Below are 21,415 nucleotides of genomic sequence, written 5' to 3'. Positions count from 1 at the left end.
AGGTTGAGCCAGATTTTTTCTGCAGATGCACAGTGATAGGATGTGGGGCAGTGGACAAACAATGCAACGTAGGAAATTGTGATTAAATTCTATTGTGAGGAAATCATACTGGATGTAGTCAAGCACTGGAACGTTTCTGTTCTGCGGTGGAATGACTGCATCTGTTGACAAGGGAAGACTTAATGATGTGATCTACCTGGACTGCTGCAAGGCCTTTGGCGTGGTCCCATACCGTGTGATTATCTCCAAATTGAAGAGGGATGGATTTGAATTGTGGACTTTACAGTGGATAAAGAATTGATTGGATGGTTGCAGCCAGAAAGCAGTGACTCCAGGTGGAGTCCAAGTGGAGACAAGTGATGAGTAGTGTCCCTCAGGGGAGTAAGCTGTAGAAGTGTGATAATGACTATCTGTAAAACATTAAAAAAACTAGAATTAGAATGATTCAGTGAGGAGGGCCTTACAAAGATCATCTATTCCGACTGCCCAAAAGCAGTTAAACTTTTGGCTATTATCTAAATAGTATCTCTTGAATACTGACAGACAAGGGGTATCAACCACCTCTCTAGGAAGCCTGTTCTAGTGTTTGACTACCTTCATGGTGCAGAAATTTTTTTGGAACCTCTCCTGGTGCAATTTTGTGTTCTTTCTATGGGTTCTATCGCTAATTACCAGGAAGAGAAAAGACTAGCACTTCCCTCTCACCTTCTCTGCAAGAACCTGCAGAGCGTAATGAGGTCGCCTCTTGACCTCCTTTTCTCCAGATTGGACAACTCAAATGTCCTTCTTTAGCCTCTCCCCACAGGACATGCTTTCTGGCCCTGTTACCAGCTTTGTTCCCCTCTTGTGGGTGATGTCAGGTATCTTAACTTACTTTTTATATTGTGGAGGCCAGAACTGCACACAATACTCAAGAGGAGGCAGCACTACCTCTTTTAGCAGTTTGGCTATCCTGTGTTTAATGCACCCCAAATTGAGGTTTGCTGTCTTGTCTGCCAGAGCTCTCTGCTGGCTCATACTGAGCCTGTTGTCACCAGTATCCTCAGATCCCTTTCTGCTGAGCTCCTCTCCAGCCACTCGTCTCCCAGTCTACACCTTTTATTTTACATTACCCCGTTGCAACTGTAGCACTTGTCATTTTTGTTTAATGAAATTCATGCTGTTACTGATCACCCAGTGCTCCATCTACCTAGATCCTTTTGCAAGGCCTTTCATCCCCTTGAGAGCATCAGCAGCAGTTCCCAGTTCAGTGTCACCAAATAACATGCAGAGGATGTGCACCATTCCTGCATCCAGACCGTTTATGTATTGAACAGAACCAGGTTCAGAATTGATCCCTGGGGAATGCTGCTAGTGACAGACTACTAGCTAGATGTCGCCCTGAACGCTACAACCCTTTGAGCTCTACTGTTAAGCCAGTTCATTAACCAGCATAGCATGAACTTTTTTATCTCACAGCTGGACATTTTGTCCAGAAAGATGCTGTGAGGAATGGTATCAAAATCCAAAAAGACTGTCCACTGTCTTGCCATCATCCACCAGGCAGGTGACCTTATCAAAGAAAGATCAGATTACTAAGGGAGGACTTTTCTCTGCATGAACCCGTGTTGACTTTGCCTGATAACTGCACTGTTCTTCAACTGCATTTCAGTATTTCCCAGGGTCATTTTTTCCATAACTATTCCAGAGGATGAGGTTAAACTAACAACCCTGTTAGTCTCAATAATGAATTGATTGGCATATGACAAGTTTATTTTGCGTACTGGTCAACTGTGTAAGAAAACAAAGCAGCTCATGATGTAGACTATTGAATTTTCATATGTGAATGTTTTGGATATCAGGCTTTGTAAAAGCCACCTTCTTTTTTCCTTGAATAATTGTGTGCAGGCAGTATTAACTACAATGTAATTTTTCTTTGATCCTATGAAACTAGCTTCTGTCTCAGCGTATTCTGGTGTGTATAGTGTAAAGATAAGACATTCTCTTTGGCTAATATTCACTGGAAAACTGAGAACCACCAGACCTGAATAGAATTAAATTTATTCAATTGTTTCTCTCCACAAACAAGAAAAGTTTTCTTGAAGTAAAAGAAGCAACAGTGATTATATCATATAGCTAACTCCACTCACTACCTGTGGAGTTCGTATGCTGTTTTTATGCAATGAAAACACAATTCTGAAATTTTTTAGGCTAATCTTCTGTGCATTGCCTCAAAACACTGAAGCAATGAAGATGTGTAGGATCAAATAAGAATGATAATACTTTGAAATTTTGTCTCCTTCCCCTAGCATGCATATGCTCTCGAACTTCTGTCCGATCAATTACATGAAGGAGCCAAAGCTCTTGATGTGGGATCTGGAAGTGGAATCCTTACAGCATGCTTTTCACGGATGGTGAGAAATCTGGTTTAATTGTTGGTTCATCAAAACTGTTTGAACTGCAGCATAACTGAATTAAAGACAAGGGTAAAAGTGGGCTTCTTACAGTGGGCTGAAGTAGATTACACAGAAAATGAGTTACTGTCCTGTGTGTGGCTAGTATGCACTTCTAATTGTATTGATACTTGAGGCTTGGGTCCAGTAAATCCTTTGGTGATGAAGAAACTGCCTCAATGGGAAGTTTTTTCTTGACTTAATGGTTGCTGTATAACTTGAAGCAAGGAGGTATTTGTTATTTTTTATCTTTTTTATCTTAACTTGTGTGGCTGTGAATGTGCTCATTGTGATAATCATATTTCTTTTTCTACTGTGATGAGAGCTTAATGAGACCTGAAAGAATCCTATTTCCACAGGTTAATCTATGTGTATAAATAGTTTTTGACATTAGTTTCATTTTTTTCCGTTTATTTTATTGTGGAAGTACAAGAATCTATTTAATCACTTTTAAAATTAGTACTAATTTATATTCTTTTTACATCTTTTCCTAGTAACTTCATATCAGATTATTCAGCCTATGCTTAAGAAATTCTCAGCGAGTCTATCCTATTTTGCATCAAGAGAAAAAAAGATGAGAAATTTTGTTTTATGATGACTGTAACTACAGTTTTTCCTGACTGATTTTTCTGGTGGAATATGATCAATTCTTCCTTCTCTGTTATAGGACTTAGCTTTACAACTAGCAGAGGACTTCACTAAACTGCCAAGCTGGGGCTTTTTTTTCTTTTTCTGAAGTTAATTTGGAATATGGTGATGCAGATGACAAATTCTCATTTGTTCTTTTACTACTTAAATTTTACTATTTTCAAGCATTGATCTGTTGAATCTTCATGTCCCTTATTAAGAGCTAGATAAGAATATTTAGGATTCAGTAATACATTAGTGAAAGTCTGTGTGCAGTTTTTCAAGAATGCTAACTGCCACGTTAAAAAAGTAAATTAAAAAAAAGTGAAATAAGTTCATCAAACTGCTGTCTGCAGGAAATATTAAATGCCATTTCTTTAACTTACTGTTTTTAGTCCAACTCTATAGTCGGTCTAGCTTAGATAATCAAATGCAACAAGTGCTAGTAGCATGCATAAGGAATTTGAGTCCTACAAGTGTTGAAGTTTTCATCAAAGATGTGTGTTTATTCGTTAGAAATGTTGAATGTATAAAACGCCGTGTTAGGTAAGATGTTTGTGGCACGTGGTTGTGCGCTTTTTTTCTTTTAAAACAATTGCATGAGAAAAGCTGAGGAAAACGTGCAAGGGGAAAAAAAAAGTCAGAATTATCGCAAAAAGGAAATCAATTCTGCTAAGGTTAACCACACTATTTATCACTGTGTGACTGTCATGTTCCTCTTCGGAATTCCACCAGAATTTCTTTCTTGGTGGTGTTGTGGAATGCCTTGCAAACACACGTTTTGTGGAGCATATTAAACAAATGCATTTTTCCGTTCGATAGCATTATTACTGTGTAATACAGATCTCACTTCAACCACTTGAATGGACGTAGATAAGAGTACATACTGCTCCAATTCAGTTTTCTTCTTGTATAAAAATTCTTTCTAACACACTACCATCGTTCCAGGTGATGTACTTTCAAGCTTCAGTTAGCCTTTTCCTATCAGAATTCAGTTGGAGGTATGCTTACTGGCCATACTTCCCAGTCTGCTTGAGATCTAGAAGGAACATCTGGTATTTGTGGCATAAGCTGCTGAGTGCACATTGATGTCATGGCAGCTTTACTCCTGCGAGAGTAGTCTCTCTTGTAGCATTCCTACAGGGCATTTTATTTACTTTAGTGTGGATTTCTGTGACATTACCCTGAAGGGCCTGTACCGTATATTTTGCCGGCTTTTGGTACGTTCCTGCAAACAGCAGCCTCTAGCTGTTATAGTGAAAACTTGCCATGTGTCTTGTTCTGTTTCACGTGCTAGGCCAGTCTTGTTCCAACTGAAATAGAAGAGGTAGTACCGCTCTTTCTGTGTTTTTAAAGTAGGACTTGCTCATGAGGGAACATAAAAGCTGATTATTACTGTGGTGGGAGTTTTCTTAAATTTTCATGTCTTAGAAAGAGTAAAATAAAAGATACAGAAGTGTTACTGACATATTCAAACGTGGCCATTATAAGGCAGAGTTGTGTGACAACATGGGCTTCCAGAACGTATTTTGCTATTGAGTTCTTTGAAATGGATCCTGCAAAAGGTTTTCTTATTCTATGGTTTGGATTATTTTTCTCCTCTCTCCAAGACTGAAATATTTTTTCTGGAATAAAGGCACAATTCCAGAACGGAAGCTATTTTATTTATTTTTTTTTTTTTAGGATTATACTCTTTAAAAGTATGTTAATTTTGGAGACCTGTTTCCCCTGAAAATACACAGATCTTTTATGACCACCTGTGAGTTACAAGCTCTCAAAAGTTCTGCTCTCCTAGTGGAAGAGAGCTGTAAATATGAAATCACAGAATGTCCTGGGTTGAAAAGGACCATGATGATCATCGAGTTTCAACCCCCTGCTGTGTGCAGGGTCGCCAACCACCAGACCAGGCTGCCCAGAGCCACATCCAGCCTGGCCTTGAATGCCTCCAGGGATGGGGCATCCACAGCCTCCTTGGGCAACCTGTTCCAGTGCATCACCACCCTCTGAGTGAAAAACTTCCTAATATCTAACCTAAACCTCCCTGTCTCAGTTTAAAACCATTCCCCCTTGTCCTGTCACTATCCAACCTCGTAAATTCATGAATGCTCACGAATGCAAGAGGTTAGATGGAAGTTGTCCCTGTTAACTGTTAAATTTGACTCTAAAAGATTAGAACCCTTGAGATAACTTAGAACAAAATATGTGACTAAACTGTTTTCTCTGAAATAAGGTTTTTCTCTTTAGAAAAAAAAAAAAACAAATAAACAATTCACAATGTAATTTTTAAGGAAGTTTACTTGGAATGGAATGACATTAGTTCCAGTTTTTGTTCTTGAAGTCCTTGCCTCTTATTGAATGTAATACATTTACTCATTGTATAATTTGACTTCCAAAAATTCAGAGGAGAAATCCCCACTAATATTTTAAATTGACTGAATCGATTCTTAAAAAGTTTGCTGTAACAAACATAAGTGTTAGCTGGCAAGCTTTAGTTAGTGGTTGCTTGTAGCAGTCAGAATGTGTAATTTTAAGCAGTGTTATTAATAGCATTGGTAAGGTACTACCACTTTGTTGATTTGTTTTTGTACTAGAGAAATGGGCTGAAGAGATGGAAATTCTGATTCTATAAGTAAACCGTAATTAGCAGAATTTATTCAACTGTATATTTTTATTTCAGGTTGGTCCCAAAGGACAAGTTGTAGGAATTGATCATATCAAAGAACTAGTAGATGACTCAATAAATAATGTCAAAAAAGACGATCCCACATTGCTGTCTTCAGGAAGAGTGAAACTGATTGGTGAGCATCAGACTCTGATATACTTATTACTTAAACTGGTATTCTTTCTAACAGCTGGTTGAAAGTGACTAGAATTTGAACGTGAGTAAAAATTCTGATATAAGAAGTTAAACCAAAGGAAGAAGGGCCAATTAACTAAAGAAGGAAGAGCCAATTCTTTTGGCCTTTGAAAAACACCATCTTTGCACCCTTTTGAGAATATGGCTTCTGGCAATCTTAAGGAATATGTACTCATTTTATTATGAAAGCTGAACATGCAAGCGTTTTCTGATGAAAATACTTTTCATGCTAAAGCACTGTCATGTTAGTTTGCTTTTTAAAATTGGGCTTCATTGCACAGCTTTAAATGTGCTGTCATCTAAATTTGAACACTTTAACAGAGCATTCATACTTCTGATATAGTAATTGAGAAAGCTGCAAGCAGAGGGTTGAGTGGAAAAAATACTAGATTGGTAATATGCTTCACTGAAGCTTCTCAGTTGTTTTTAAAATTAACGGTGTTTCTGTTTTAGGGAAGTGATTAATGGATGCAAACTAGTTTAAATGAGAGTTGCTAGTTGAAATAATGCTGAAATTATGCAAGGAGAGAATTGTTATTTGTGTTACGTGACTAAAGGGGAAAAGATACCTGTTTTTCTCAGTAAAGTCGAAGCTGGCAGGAGGAAAGCATTTCCTTTGTTATCATCATTCCCTTTGTTAAGTTTAAAAAAAGTTGAAGATCTGGGTTATTTTGGGGCCATTCTTTTGAAAGTGCTTGGAAATATTATTATGGCTTGTGATGTTTAGCTCTTACCTTAGTTTCTTCCAGTTTGGTTCCTGGATTTTTTTTTAACTTTATTTTTCCTTAAATGATGTTCTTCTAAATCTTTCTGGAATAAGCACATCAACACATGTACTTGGACACTATCTTATACAATTTTACATCACTGTGAACACTTATGACTTCTTTTTGAAGAAATTTAAGGTGTAACTGAGACTGAGAATTGAGAGAGGAGGTAAGGGGATAACTTCTATTGGTGCTGTACAAGAGCAAATTGACTCCAGTTTCCAGTTATACCTGAGACAAACTTTGATGCTCTCCGGAATCTGGAGTTCTAAGTAAATGTCATCACCAATATTATGTTTGACTGTGTAGCAGCATAACTAAGAGACTTCTGACTAGTTCTGTTGTGAGATGCATTAAATACAGGGGGAGGAGTAGCAGGAATGTGAACTAGATGGAGAATAATAATGCTTCAGTTGTGCTGGACTCCTGGGAATATTATGATGTGGAGCTAGAATCAAGATAGAGCTGTTTAAAACGAACAAACAAAAAAACTTGAAAAGGCAGTTATTTGGTGGTAGGAACTGCATGAATTAAACCAAATGAAGCCAGTGGTTAGTCTTTGACGGGTATGTCTGAAACATTCCCCATTGTTTTGTTGCACCACAGATTTACTGTAGTGACATTTCAGAAGCACCAGTGTTATTTTTCAGTGCAACTGCACTGTAAACTGGGGAATAGGTATCCTTAGGCTATGTCTGTGTTAGTTTGTGGAGTGTAGGTTGGATTTTGTTTTGGTTCAGGAGATTGCCTTTTGAGGTGAATCTCTCAACCATTCCCATGAAAGCATACATGGAGAGCACAGACTTTGATTCATTGTGGATGAAACTACACTGGGTGATGTGCTCTGAGAATATGGTCACATAAAGATAACAAGTAAGACTAGGACCGGACCAAAGCAGTCATTCTGAAATGCGTATGTTGCACAGACATTAAGTCCTGAGCACAAATTGTTTTGCTGTATGGATTTACTGCTCTTGTGCTTCACTGTTTGCTGATGCAGAAGTGAGATTCCTCTAAGCACAGTGAAGTAATTTTCTTCTGTTTTGTACTCATGCTGCAGTTCTCTGTGAACCAGGTTTGTGTAGAGACACTGAAGGCTCGAGTACTGTTACAAGCAGATCAGATCTAGGTTCAGAAAGAAGGTACAAAACCTTTTCATGGGAGAAATAATGATTTCCCCTCCGTCCTGTCCCAGTGATTATTTAGTTCATTGGCATGCTGCATGTTAAGGCAAATTTGAGTAGGATTTTTCAAGCTGTGAATGCAAGCTCATAATTTGAACCATTTCCTCTTGGAAATTGAATAAAGTAACAATTTGGGTCACAATGAATGTATGAATGCTGGCTTGGAAAAAAAAAAAATTAGTTGTCCTTTGAATATCTGAAAGTGTGTTCACATAGGAGTTGGACTCGATGATCCTTATGCATCCCTTCGCTCCCTTGGGGTATTCTATGATTGCGAGTAGTGATGTGCCTGGAGATGGTAATTTTGGTTTGGGCTATTGATTTTAAGAGGAAATTCTGTGGATGTTTTACTTCTTTCTACTGCTGTCAGTGATACAGTGTGCAGAGATCATTTTCACAGACTTTTCTAGGCAGGACACCAAGTGTGTTTAAGTCTCAGAGTATGTACATTCTTCTTCAGAAGGCAATTTAGCCAGTGATGACTTTAATTGCTGGTAGTACCAGGGCTTCTACGTGGCACCTGCTGATGAATCTAAGGGAACGCAGGTCTCCCTGCTTCTCTAGCATCCTTCAAACCAGTATCTGCTTGTCTGAGCTGAAAAAGTCTTTCTCCCTTGCATTCTCTGATTGGAACAGAGTCAACACAGTAACATGTCACTACTCGTTAGAGGAGGTGTACTGTGCTACTAGGATGTAAGTGAATGTAATTGGTACTGTTAGCTGCACTGAGGCTGTTGTTTTTGTTATAAGCCACTTTGGCAGGATCAGAGAGATTAGGTCCTGAAATTACTGGAGCTTTCATCTTCGTTACAAGTAACAGTAATGGAAGATGGTGAAATCACAGAATGGACAGGGTTGGAAGGGACCTCAAGGATCATGAATCTTCAAACCTCCTGCCACATGCAGGGCCACCAACCTTACATTTAATATTAGACCAGGCTGCCCAGGGCCCCATCCAATCTGGCCTTGATCACCTCTAGGGATGGGGCATCAACAACCTCTCTGGGCAGCCTGTTTCAGCACCTCACCACTCTCTTTGTAGAGAACTTCCTGACATCCAACCTAAATCTTCCCTCCCTCAACTTAAAACTATTTCCCCTTATTCTGCAGTTGTCAACCCTTTCAAAGAGTTGATTCCCCTCCTGTTTGTAGGCTCCCTTTAGGTACTGAAGTGCTGCAATGAGGTCACCCCACAGCCTTCTTTTCTCCAGGCTGAACAAGCCCAGCTTGTGTTCCTAGTGAAAAGGGTGATAGCCATGAGTTCTCTTGAATCGTTGGTGGTTTCTGCTTGGAAGCCTCCAAACTGTGAAGAAAGGGGCTTGTGCTGCTCAGAACTTGTGATGTGTGGAAAGAAAGCACTTTAAAGGGCACCTCGGCAACCGGGGAAACATGCAGTATTATTGTCTGTAAGCTTTGGATGTAAAGCATACATGCAGGGTCTTGCTTCAGGACCTAATATGAAAGACAACAAATCTCTGGTTTTAACTATTACAAAATGCTGTCCAGATCTTCCTGCCATGGTCACCATGTAATTATTCTCTTGTGATTTGATGGAAGGCAAAAAGTCAAGTTTCCAGCTCCTGGCCAGAGGTGCAGAACTTCCTTTGATTCATTCAGCCTTTTTATTAATCTCTAATGATAGTAGCTGCCTTTCAGAAGTCAAAGCTCAGTACTAAGACAGCAAACCCCAAGCTACTTGTGCTGAGCAGAGAAATATCTTTATTATCCTTCTTGCTTTTTCTTCTTGAACTGATAACTAAAACTTTTGCACTCACTGAATATGAATTTATGAATGGTTTAGTATCACTTGCTTATTTTTTTTCCTGAAGAACTCCAGAGATAACATTGTGTAAAGCCTAACATGAACTGAACTTACTTTTGGTTTGATCTAAATACCGTGGATACAGTATTCACTTAATTTTTCAAACCTTAATTCAGATTCCAGGCTGTCTTGTAACACACAGTCAGTGATTAAAGACATTCCTGTTAACTTCATTTTCCTTTGAATTCTGTGCTAGTTTGGGCACATTATAGTGACTGACTATCAGACTTGGCTGGCTGTGCCACTCACCTGCTCTTTCATTCCCTCTTCACAACAGGACAGGTGGAAAAAAATAAGATGACAAATCTCACAGATCAAGCTAAAGATAGAGATCAGTGACTGATTGCTGTGACTGGCAAAGCAAACTACTTGGGGAAAAGTATTGTATTGCCAATTAAAAATAGAATAGGACAGTAAAAAGTAAGCTATAACACCTTTCCCTTCCCAGCATTTGCTACCAAAATGTTGGCATGTAAACCCAACACACAGATTTATGTCAGATTAACATAACTAAGGTCTTTGGAAGTTTTATTGGCTGTATTTCAAAGGAGCCTACAGTTTCAGCATTTGAAAGTTCATAGAGGAAGAATCAAAGTGACTTCTTTTGCCTGATTCTGTTTGTTCCAGGCTTATTTCTGACAAGTAGATTTCTGTAGAACTTGCCAGAGGTTACAATTATTTTATACAGTCTTGGGCTCTGATTTTTTTTCTCCTAAATAATCGCTTCCATTCTGCTCTTTTGAGAATAGTGAGAGTATGGCAAGCTGCTTTATCTGTATAGGTACTAATATTTGTCTCACACATGAGTAACTGTGAATAATTTATATTTATTTTTTGAATTTTGAATGCAATAATTAGTTTTGTTCTACAGATTTTAATGTTTTATCCAATCCATCACAGGCCTGTTGGTCTCTCTGGTGTGGGCCTTCTGTGATGGCATGCTAAAAGAAGGAATAGGCTTACTGTGAGAATTAGCACATACAGCACATGAGCAGATTTTCTGTGGCTTTCTGCTTTATATATTTATGGCAGGTACTTAATGTGACCAAAGCAGAGATCATTGAACTTTGAACAATGAGTTTTCTTTTTCAGTTTGAGCTCAGATGTAACTCTGGCCTAGGTGATGTAAAAACTTGTATCTTTCAACCTTCAGAATGGCTGTTTACATATAGGTCTTTAGATGATGATACATCTTTACTTTAAATGAGGTTGTCAGCTGAAGCAGTAGAAAGTGGGTGAAAAGGTTTCACTGCTTCCATATTTGGTTTACAGACTAATGAAGAGATTGAGACTAACTCGTTTGGTCCGTGCAAACCACTTGTTTTATGGCACTGTGAAGACAAATTCTGTAATGATGCTTACAAACATGACTTTGTCCTGTGCATGTATGTCTTCAGAAGTGAGATACCCGTCTGTTGTAGTGTGTGTGCCTGTCCAGCACAAAGTGCTGCTCTTCTGTGTCCCATTTCCTTCCAGATTAATTATTGCAGAATGCTCAGTGGGGTGGTATGAAACATCTGTACTGGGATGCTTCTCCATGAGCTGAAACTGCTTCTGTATCCTTTTGAGTAACATGGTCTTCCAACTGGCAGAGCAGTTATAGGTGTATAGTCCATGTGAATACCTAGTTTGTCCTTTCCTTGTCTTAGGAGCCTTACACGTACTTCTGAGACTTAATGGCTGAAGCTTGTGATCTGCTTTATACTTAAGGACAGCATAAGCAAAAATAAGGCGAAGCATATTTTCTCCGAGGGTAAATGAAGGGAAAGTCACATCTGTTGGAATGATAGGACACAAATCTGCTTAGGTATCTTTTCTGGATGGACAACGTGTCACCAAGAGCTTTCAGAATGATTCAGTGCTTTCTGATTTCTTGTGTTATGCTACTTATTGTGTGTGTGTGTGGTTTTTGTTGCATTTACTTTATAGCTATGTTAATATTCTTATATTGACTTCATATTACTTTGACTAAGCAGATTTTGAGTTGGAAAACCTTTGAGAAGGTTAAAAAAAAAAGTGTTTTCTTGCAGTGGGAGATGGAAGAATGGGATATGCAGAAGAAGCTCCCTATGATGCAATTCATGTAGGAGCTGCAGCACCAGTTGTGCCCCAAGCAGTAAGCCATTTATGTTTTTGTGTGTGTTATTCATTAATCTCTTAGCTGTAAAAACCATTTTATATACTTAAATATGTAAAATACTTCAGAGAGTTGCACTGCTGGGCAGTATCAGTGGGTAGGATGCTGTTAGAGCATGGTCTGTATTGGATTTCTGGTTGGTTTGCTAAAGGCTGCGTGTTCTAATAACTTTCCTGTAGACATGTTTTAAATTGTCAGGTGTAGAAATCAGTGCTACAGCAATGGAATATTTTCCTTAATAAATTGTTTTTGTCATAATTGAATGACAAAATTTAAATATTTGTTTCCCAGGTTCTGAGACATTGGGCCAAAAATAATGTGCTCAGCTGGAAATATAGAGCGCATATATTTTTACTTACCAGCTTCTGGGAGCTACTGATCAGCTGTAATTAACCACCACCTTAATTATAAAAACAAAAAGAGGTTTCCAGGCAATTCTCTCACATTCTGTGTTTCTTATCACTTATCTTAACATTCATATAGAATAGTTTCATTAAGTGTTGTTCCATTAACAGAATAAAAGAAAAGCTTTTAGGTAACCCATGTGTTTGACAATTTGAAATTATTCAAGAAAGACAATGTCACAGATGTCAAATTGTATTCTAAGGGCACAAGAGTCATTTATCCCACAAAATATTAGACAGTGGGCCTGTACCTATAAGTAATAAGTATCAAACTTTTATATCTGGCAGTTTAAAAAGAATTTACTGTTTTTAAAAAAATAATATATATGTATAATAACAATTAATGGTTTTGATGTGTTTCCCATCTTGTATAGAAACTAAAACTGCATCTGACGCAACCCAATTTTTTTACCTTATTTTGGAATTACATGAAATTACTGTGAATGTGTTTTGCAATGTTGATTTTTGCCATGTTGTCATGTTTCTCATTTTCAGTGTTTTATTGTTAATTGAAGTAGTTATCTACTGCATAATAGCAGATAAACAATATGGCAAAGCTGCTCATGTAATGTTATCAATGTTGGATCCAGCTTCTCTCAGTGGCTGGTTACATTCTAATTTCTGTTGTGTTCTAGCTTATAGATCAGTTAAAACCTGGCGGAAGATTGATATTACCAGTTGGTCCTGCAGGGGGAAACCAGATGCTTGAACAGTATGACAAACTAGAAGATGGCAGTGTCAAAATGAAGCCTCTGATGGGAGTGATATATGTGCCTTTAACAGATAAAGAGAAGCAGTGGTCCAGGTGGAAGTGATTTTCTGTTCCACTTACTTCTTCCACATACACGCAAGGTGAAAGGGTGTGAATTTTAAGCAGATAGACTGCAAGGCCTGCGTTTGCTGCTGTCATTGCTTTCTGCTGCTCCATACCATGAAAAGTGACTCAGTTTGCATTACTACGTCAGCAAGAGGAGGTTATGCAAAGTTTAAGTTAAATTAAAAGCAGAAAAAAATATTGCATGAGTTGCACTTTGTCTCTTTTGGACTCATGTTTTCTTCAGTTTTGGTGTGTTGAAGTTACTTTTTTCTTTTTAGTTTTTTAAAATAGAATATTCTCTACGTTAAAACTTCTTTTAATGAACTCTTTATAAGCAACTTGCCAAATAGGGTGAAGTGTGAAATACTACTGAAAAATAAATATAGTGTAAGTTAGTGGTAATTAGCTGTTCATTTTTTTTATTTTCCTGAAATGTCACAAGTTAAGAGAAAGCTCTATAAAATCCTTAGGGGGCAACATAGATTATCTTCTTAACTCCTTTTTCTCAGCCTCTAAGCAGCAGAAAGTGAAGAAGCTAATCCCCTCTTTTGTGTAGCATAAGTGTATTTGAGTAGCGTTCAGAACACTTTCTCAGACTTGTTAATAAGTCTGTCACCTGTCTCTGGGGATATGTTTGAGTTCTACAATGCAGCAAGCTCTCAAGGCCTTTCTAGAAATAGTAGACCTTCCAATGAGTTGAGCTGAATGAGCAGAAACACAGCATAGCACAGCTGCCAGCTTAAACTACTCTATTTGTATGACACTGAACAAAGCAGCAGTCCTGTTTTGCTTCCTGCCAGAAAACATTTGTGAATGTGTTATCTGTTTTAATGAAGTGCACAGATCTGTACTGAGCTCTGGAAACAGCTTTTGAGCTTTATATTTCTTGCATATTATTTTTTTTCTAGATATTCTGTGGTATAGCTTATGATTTGGATACACAAACACTTCAACTTTCAGATATCAAAATGTCCATAAGAAAGTACAAATAAAGCAGTTAGTATTACTGCTGCCTGCTGAAACTTCATTGTAGTGTTTGTTGGATGGCTGTATAGTGGCTGTGTACAAATCAGTGTTAGAACATGAGTTCTAAATGAGCTTAGATCAGATATTGCAAAACATACTTACTATTCAGATTTTCTGTATGTTATGCAAATTAATACTTTATCCTTGAACCTTAGCAGTGTTCTGTCAGCATAGTATTTGAGGATTTCTTGCCACTATGTAAGGATTTGAAAGTCTCATTTTGTGATTACTTTCCTTCTCTGTCAAATGTGACCGACTTTATTCAAATACGGAGTTTAGGCTTTGAAAAAGAATATTCTTCTTGAGCTATCTTTTTTTCCAGAGAGTTTTAAAGCACATTTTTCTGCTTTTCCATCTGACCTTATGATAGTAGCAGTTGTTTTTCCTAGCACCAATGAGTATTTTTATAAATAGTGTTTCTTGAAGGATTTCTGGAAGCATGGCTATCCCACGCTGCTAATGAGGGTGTAGTATATTTAGGATCTTAGAATTCTAAAGTCTTCATGACTCAAGTGCACAGTTCTGTACTCTGCTTTCTCTATTAGTGCAAGAAGAGGTAATGAGTTGTTTTGGATTTCATTCAGTCCTGTGTACTGGTTCTTTTGTTGTTTGTTTGATTTCAATCTTTTCCCCACAGATTTTTTTAAAAAGTCTTTGATCTGTTCTGAAATACTTCATGATTTATTTTATTGTGTTAAAAACATATTGGTGTTATCAGAACAGATAAGCTTAGCCTGAAGTATGACCTTACAGTGGCATAAAGGCTTTTCTTCTGATGTATGTTTAATCTGCTTCAGACTTGGAAATCTCTGTGAAAAGACATCTCTGAAGTCCAGTTATTACAATATCTCCTTTCTTAAATTGTCCTTTGATCTGAAGAAAACTGCCATTCCCTTCCTGAGGAGCTGCTGTATGGTGGACTTTAAAGGAGGTGGTTACCTGTCTTTTTGGTTTTTTTTGATACTTTTCCTGATTGGTTAGACCAAAGTGCTGGTCAGCCATCTGCTGCTAAGGAATCTCCTAATAATAATTCAGTATTTGCTATCTATGCTACCATCAAAGAAAAAAGAGGTGTGGTGTTTTTTGTTTTGTTTTGGTTTTTTTTTTCCTGAGCTTCTTAGATTTCAGTTTATCTTTCCTAAATTGTTGAAGACCTGTGAGTGGAGATCAGTGAAAGACTCATTTACTCTTCTGAAAGAGCTTAATTAGATCTCTCTGTAATAAAGAGCTGTAGTATAAGAGAGGCTCCTGCAGCTGTAGATCCCAAATTAATTGGATTTGAATGGTTTTTGTGTGTGTGTGTATATATATATATATATTTCTTATATATTACAAAAGAAATATATATATATATATATTTTTTTTTTAAGAGGACTTCAAGAATCCTTTATCCTTAGCTCAGTTCTCTTAGGTAACATCACATCAAGTGCTTTCATTCCTAAAGCAGGGAGCTGCTTCATCGTGTTCAGAATTGGTGTTCTTTCACAAAACAGTCGTAGCATGATAGCTTCTTATTCATACAGTTGAGGCCAAGATCAATTGATGCTGTTTTGCAATGTGTATTTCAGTCTGCTAGCTAATTGCATTAGGTGAAAAGCTGTAAATGTTTTTCTTTAACATTTCTGTAAACACAGATAATAATGCACACATGAGCTCAGTTTCTCATAACTGTAAAAAATAAGCACTGCATGATTTTAACACACAGATGATGGATTGTTTTGGGCTGGCATGCTATTGTTGGATTCAGAAGTAGTGAAGCCTGGGTGAAAAGTCCTTTGAGGGAGGCCAATCCCCTTACTACCAGTGTATGTTTGAACAGAGTATGAAAATCTGTATTTTGAAAGTGACATCTAAGATGTACTTCTTTTTTGTTGGGAACACCTTAAAGCAATGGGAGATTGGTTAATACACTGGCATGCCAATATAGCTCATTTGAATTCTAAGTACAAATACCATTTTGTAAAAGAGAAAACCCTCAAATACATTAAGTTAGCTGGCAAAAACTTTGCCAAAATTTGTATATGAGTAATGTGCCATCTTTAATACTTCCAGAGCAAGTATAGGGTTTCTCTTTGGCTTTCAATTTTTTGAGGGTCTAGCTTGGGTGTGGAGGATCCAGAAGTGTTTGGCGCAGTAAAAGACCTGGATTTTGCAAAGCTGTGAGAGTAGGATTCAGGATGCAAATCACAGCAGCTATGAGACATGTTGAGATTAAACCAGCAGTAACAGTAGTCATTATTTACATATTTTTTGATGTAAATATCAACAGGTGGCACAGCTCCTGGAAGCATTAGGGAAGAATGGAGTAATTGGCTAAGAGTCACCTGCACTGCATTTTAATCTCTGTATCAGAGGTTCATTTATTTCATCTGTTTAAAGCAAATACCTACTCCGTGAAACATGCAAATACAGAGACCTTCCAAACATTTGGCTGTAAACAGGTTTTTATCTTGCTGCTGCCAAGATTTGTCCTCCCTTTTGCTTTTTTCTGCTTTTTCAATTCTTGTGACACTCTGAAGCTGTATTATCAGTACCTATGCTATAGAAGGCAGTGCAAAGTGCAAAGAATGCAAATATTTTTCTAACAAATCGTAAGATTTGTATTCCAGCTGCATTAGATAGAACTGGTTGCAGAAGCCTTATCAGTTGCTTTTAAAATGATGTGCATGTTGCCATTCCACGCTCTGGTTTGTGAACAGTAACGCCTTTGTAACTTCAAAGCTTTTGCTTGTGTGCACGTAGCACTATATTTTTTTGTGGGTTAGTTTGCATGATAGATGGAAATACTGGTGTGTACTGAGCCAGCAATCACATTAGTGAGGTTTTTGTTAACTCGAACATTAGCTATGGCTAATGAGAGCAATGCACTTACTAAAAGAAAGTGCAGTAAGCCCAGTTTATAGATTGCTTGTGCCTTGTGGATGAAAGAGGGAAAAAGCAAACACTTCTGATTAAGTTTTCCAGTGTTCGTAGTGCCAATGCACTGCTTTCAGATTCGATGAGCATCTGGCATTAAAATTAATGCTTTGGAAATATTTAAACAAATCACCAATATGAGATAATTTCACTGTTGGAATATGGGTTCTATGGATTCCCTGTTTCAGTGTGTTTTGCAGGATGCGTAGACATGAAAGCCTGCATTTTCCTGTGTCATCACAGTGATTTAGAGACTTCTTGAAGCATCCTTTCTCCTCCTTGAATTTACTTCTGATGTAACAACTCCCTTTCTAAATCGCACACTATGATTTAGTGTTTCAGGAGCTAATACAGTTCCTCTGAGAAAGAAATAAAATAGTTGATGTAGACTTTATGATGTTGATGTGAGGTTGATGGAGTGGATCTTTTGAGGTCCTTTCCAATCCCTGACATTCTGAATTCCCAGCTTTCTTAAGAGACTGTAACTGCAGTTAAGCTTGTCTCTTTGGTAGCTACAATGAATGGTTTTTGCCAGCACTGTCTAGTAACCTGGCTCTGTTTCTTGCCAGTATGGAGCGAGTGGAGGTTGGATGACAGCCAGCTATGTAACTTTAAAAAAAATTACTGATTTTGGTGGTGTGGCAGACGTTCACTTGAGTAAATGATCTATTTGAAGTAGAGAAGGGACTTGTATTTCACAATAGGTCACACAATTGAGACAGTATGAGATTGCTGTTGCCTTTCCTTTTTGACTAAATGCTTGAAGAGATTTCTGAAATTTTGCCAATTTGTTTGAGCCTTTAAATGTATTCTGATACAGGAGCAAGACTTTTCAAATCTAATTTCCAGAGAGATTAGAAGTATAACTACTGTGTGTGTTTTCTTTCTGCAGGGATGAATTGTAAAAGCTACATCATCTTGACCCAAACATAGTGTTACAGTGGACTGCTCATCTCCAGTTCTAAAAGCTTTTTGAAAACCAACAGCATTGCAGCTTGTTTTGGACTTCGTTATACTGTTGTTATCAGCATGGAAAAGCGTGGTGTTTGTTTTATTTTTTTAGATGCTCGAGGCAAATCTGATAAAGACATGGTAAAAAGTTTTATGTTGGCACTGTTTTATTTAACATGCCTTTATTTTACTCTCATCTGTTTGAAGTGAATTTCTGCAGATGAACTGTGGATGAAGATCTATAGCTTGTGAACTCTAATTTTGATGGGGGTACTTGAACACTCTCACTTCTCTTGGCTCCCGTGTCCCTTGGTAAAACTGCTTCTGTGCACCTTATGACACTACATAGGCAATACCAGGTTTTCTGTGTTCCAGTGTCTGCTAGATGCTACTAAAAGGAAATGAACTTTTTTTTTAAGCTTTTGACATGGTGTCATAGACTAGCATGTAGTAGATACAATCAGCTGCTTTATTACCTTAAAATCAGGCATTTGTATATATTGAATTTAAAAACATTGAAGTTGGCTGCTCTTACTAAACATTGCTGTTTGAGTTGGACATAAAAGACGTGGTTTTCCCTTTCTTTCTAAAATTAGTTAATGAAAACCTGAAACTCTGTTTTGGTTTACAGCTCACTGCTGTTACAGTTAACATAGATTTACCTCCAAAAATACATGAGAGCTGCATCCCAGTCACTGGGATAATAAGGCTAAAAACAAGAGGGAGTTTGTGCTTGTGTGGAGGACTATGGTCAGTATGTGGCAGACATACAGATCTTTGCATTATTTAAAAATAGGAAACAGATCAATATCTAGTCTGGTTCAAAGTGAAAGTTGCTTTTGACAAGGCCACGTGCTGAATTAATGTGCTCTTTTTTTTCTGACTCTGGAAAAATTCCATTCTTTTGAAAAGCAAACTGTTGTTATGCAAGGAAAACATGTGTGATACATGTAGAATGGGTAGAGAATCCCGGACTCTTACCTACAGTTGTTCAACTTTCATGTAGAAGAATCATTGGAAGGCTATAATTTTTTTTTTTTTTTTTTTCTGCCCCAAGTTTTCTGTTTTAGTATAGGAAAATGCAAAGCAGTACAGCAAATTGAGCTGCTTTGGAAAAGTGGAGAAGTATGTCTGATTCTTCTTGCTCAGATTGGAGCAACTGGGAAATATTGTAGGCAGCATGTTGTTGTTTTCTTTTTAATGATAAAAAGGATTATAGAATAAAATAACCAGTATAAACACAGCCATCGTGATCACTGTAAAATGCATTTGGATGTCTGTGGCAGAACAGCTATGTTTTGTGATAGGATTAATCACTGAAGCACAAAGGCTAAAAAAGGCCTCTGGATCTGAAAGAGGTAACATTTTAAATAACCTTCCCTGTGAAGGTCGGCACAGTCCCATTCCTGTGTGAAAGTGATGTATCAATTCACATAGATGTTTGGAAGTCAGTGTACCACCTCCCAATCTGGCCACAGTCTGGGAGCACACAGACTGATCTTATAAAGGAATTACTACAGCGTGTATTCTAGAAAACACAGTTCAGAAAAACCCATCTGCGTCTGAATTTGTACTAACCCACAATCAACTGTGAATCTAGTTGTTGGTGTTGAAGTGAACTATCTTAAATGATGCATGCTCATGTTCAGCCTTTTGGTCACTGTATCATTCAGTTTGAGTTCAGCTTTATTTACATCATCTCACTAATTAGTCAAAGGAAAGATAAGAACTCAACTGTCTCCAAATTTTTGTCTCTGGACACAGTAACAAGCTAGCCTAAGGCAGGAGAGGTGATGGAGCTGAGACCTGGCAACAGCTCTGTGAGGAGAACACTTCAGGGACCAAGGCTGCGACAAGGCACCCGTTCTGCAGAAGGAATTGATGGCAGTCGGGGTGCTTGGGCAGGGTGGAGCATGCAGGGGCAGCGTTAGGAACTGGGGAATGAAGACCCCTCCGTGGTGGAGCAATGGTTCTGAAGTACAAGCTTCATGGAGAAGAGGACAAGTTGATGTGCAGAAGAGTTGAAGGGCTTGAATAAATGCTGTGTGAAATGTCTGAATTGCTACTTTGCCAAATAAATTGAGAGGAAGCTGTATTTAGATGTCCGGGTTTATTTATTTCTAAAATCTTTGCCTTCACAAGACTTCGCACATCCAATAAGAAAGCAAGCCTGTATAAGAAATGCTAAATGACCAGAATTGTGTCCATTTTTAGTTAATGTGCTGCAGCACATGGCAGCAGTTAGCAAGTCTGGTGTGTAAATGCATTTATATGATGCTTATTGGAGTTTCTTACAGTGGACACCAGCGTGTTCGGGGAGCACATGAATGGGTTTTCACCAAGCCTGTTAGTTCTGTATGTGTGCAGTGTTGTTCCTCTATGGCTGAGGGCAGCTGCCTGGTCTAGTTGTAGGGTTCTGGGCTTTCCTTTCTAACTACAGTGCTGCTGTGTAGTTATGGACATCGCTGATCCATTGCAGTTGTGGGGAACAGCATGGCTGAAGAAAGTTGTTCTGAATTTAATGTCAGTGCCATCTCCTCTGTGCATTAGGAACTGGAAGGTATGCAAAACTATGTTAAAATTTCGTGCTCTATCATCTTTAAAATGGGTTTACATGCTTTGAAACCTGTAAAAGGTTATTTCTGCCATGGCTTTCTGTGGTGGCTCAGTGCTTCAGGCTTCTCTATGCTCCAGAGGTCCAGAGTAGCATTTGGTGCCCTGACGGTGTTTCTGCTGTATTGCACGTGTACTCATAGCTCTATGTTCTTGTGTCCTACCTGAGCTAACTAGCAGCTGAAAAATACATGGTAAAGGTAATTCTACACATTTCCCCCTCCCCCAAATATTCCCTGTTTACACATACTTTTGCCTTTTCTTACTCTGGCCAAACTGTTTTGTGGGCTCTATTTTTCAGAGTAATCCCAATGTATTAATTGCCTCTGTGATCTGTCAGCTCTCTTTGAATCTTTTCTAGCTTTTTCCCATTGCTTGTACTATTTCAGCTTTTGCCACTAGAAAGCAAAATAATCAGTTTCCAACATGGGGAGGCCATTGTATTGTGCTGTGTTTGTGCTGCCCTGTTCCCTGCCAGCCACCCACCAGTTTGCAGTTTGGACTGGAACTTTATGCTTTATTTAGGGTTTTAAAAACAAGTGGAGCATCATGCTGACCTGTTTCAGCCCTCTAGTTTTGCAAATGTGCTTCTGGAACTGCTCTTCCCTAATGTTGCAAGACCATGGAAGGTGTGGGGCCTTCAGGCCAAGACTGTTCAGAATGGGACTGCATAGAAAAATGGGATTCCGAATTGCAGATACAGTTCAGGTAGGCACTGCCTGATACTTGGAAACAGATTGTACACTTATGTGTATGTAAGTGTCTGAAAGGCAAAACAATTCAAAATAAAGCAATCTAACCAAAATGTGTACCTTGCTCAGCATTAAAACACCAATGAAACATTTTGATGACCTCTCCTAAT

The 21,415-nt window shown here is 38.1% G+C and overlaps 1 protein-coding gene across 3 annotated transcripts in view; it reads left to right on the top strand.

Annotated features, from left to right (window-relative positions):
- Positions 1–18,505, top strand: part of PCMT1 (protein-L-isoaspartate (D-aspartate) O-methyltransferase) — a 34,426-nt gene extending 15,921 nt beyond the window's left edge. For 2 of the 3 annotated variants that reach the window (XM_042812595.1, XM_042812605.1), the window contains exons 4-8: positions 2,289–2,393; positions 5,737–5,857; positions 11,720–11,805; positions 12,866–13,035; positions 17,882–18,505. In XM_042812595.1, the coding sequence (XP_042668529.1) occupies positions 2,289–2,393; positions 5,737–5,857; positions 11,720–11,805; positions 12,866–13,035; positions 17,882–17,894 (495 nt within the window). In that variant the 3' untranslated portion in view covers positions 17,895–18,505. Of the gene's footprint in view, positions 1–2,288; positions 2,394–5,736; positions 5,858–11,719; positions 11,806–12,865; positions 13,083–17,881 lie in introns of all 3 variants that reach the window. The other variant, XM_042812613.1, reaches the window with a different exon arrangement.
- Positions 18,506–21,415: the final 2,910 nt, after the last annotated feature.

Source organism: Centrocercus urophasianus, unplaced genomic scaffold (genome assembly GCF_019232065.1).
Source record: "Centrocercus urophasianus isolate 14NV4802_14NV808 unplaced genomic scaffold, USGS_Curo_1.0 seq_10, whole genome shotgun sequence".
NCBI lineage: Eukaryota > Metazoa > Chordata > Aves > Galliformes > Phasianidae > Centrocercus > Centrocercus urophasianus.
The sequence above is the reverse complement of the archived record's forward strand: the minus strand, read 5'-3'. Positions and strand labels throughout refer to the sequence as shown.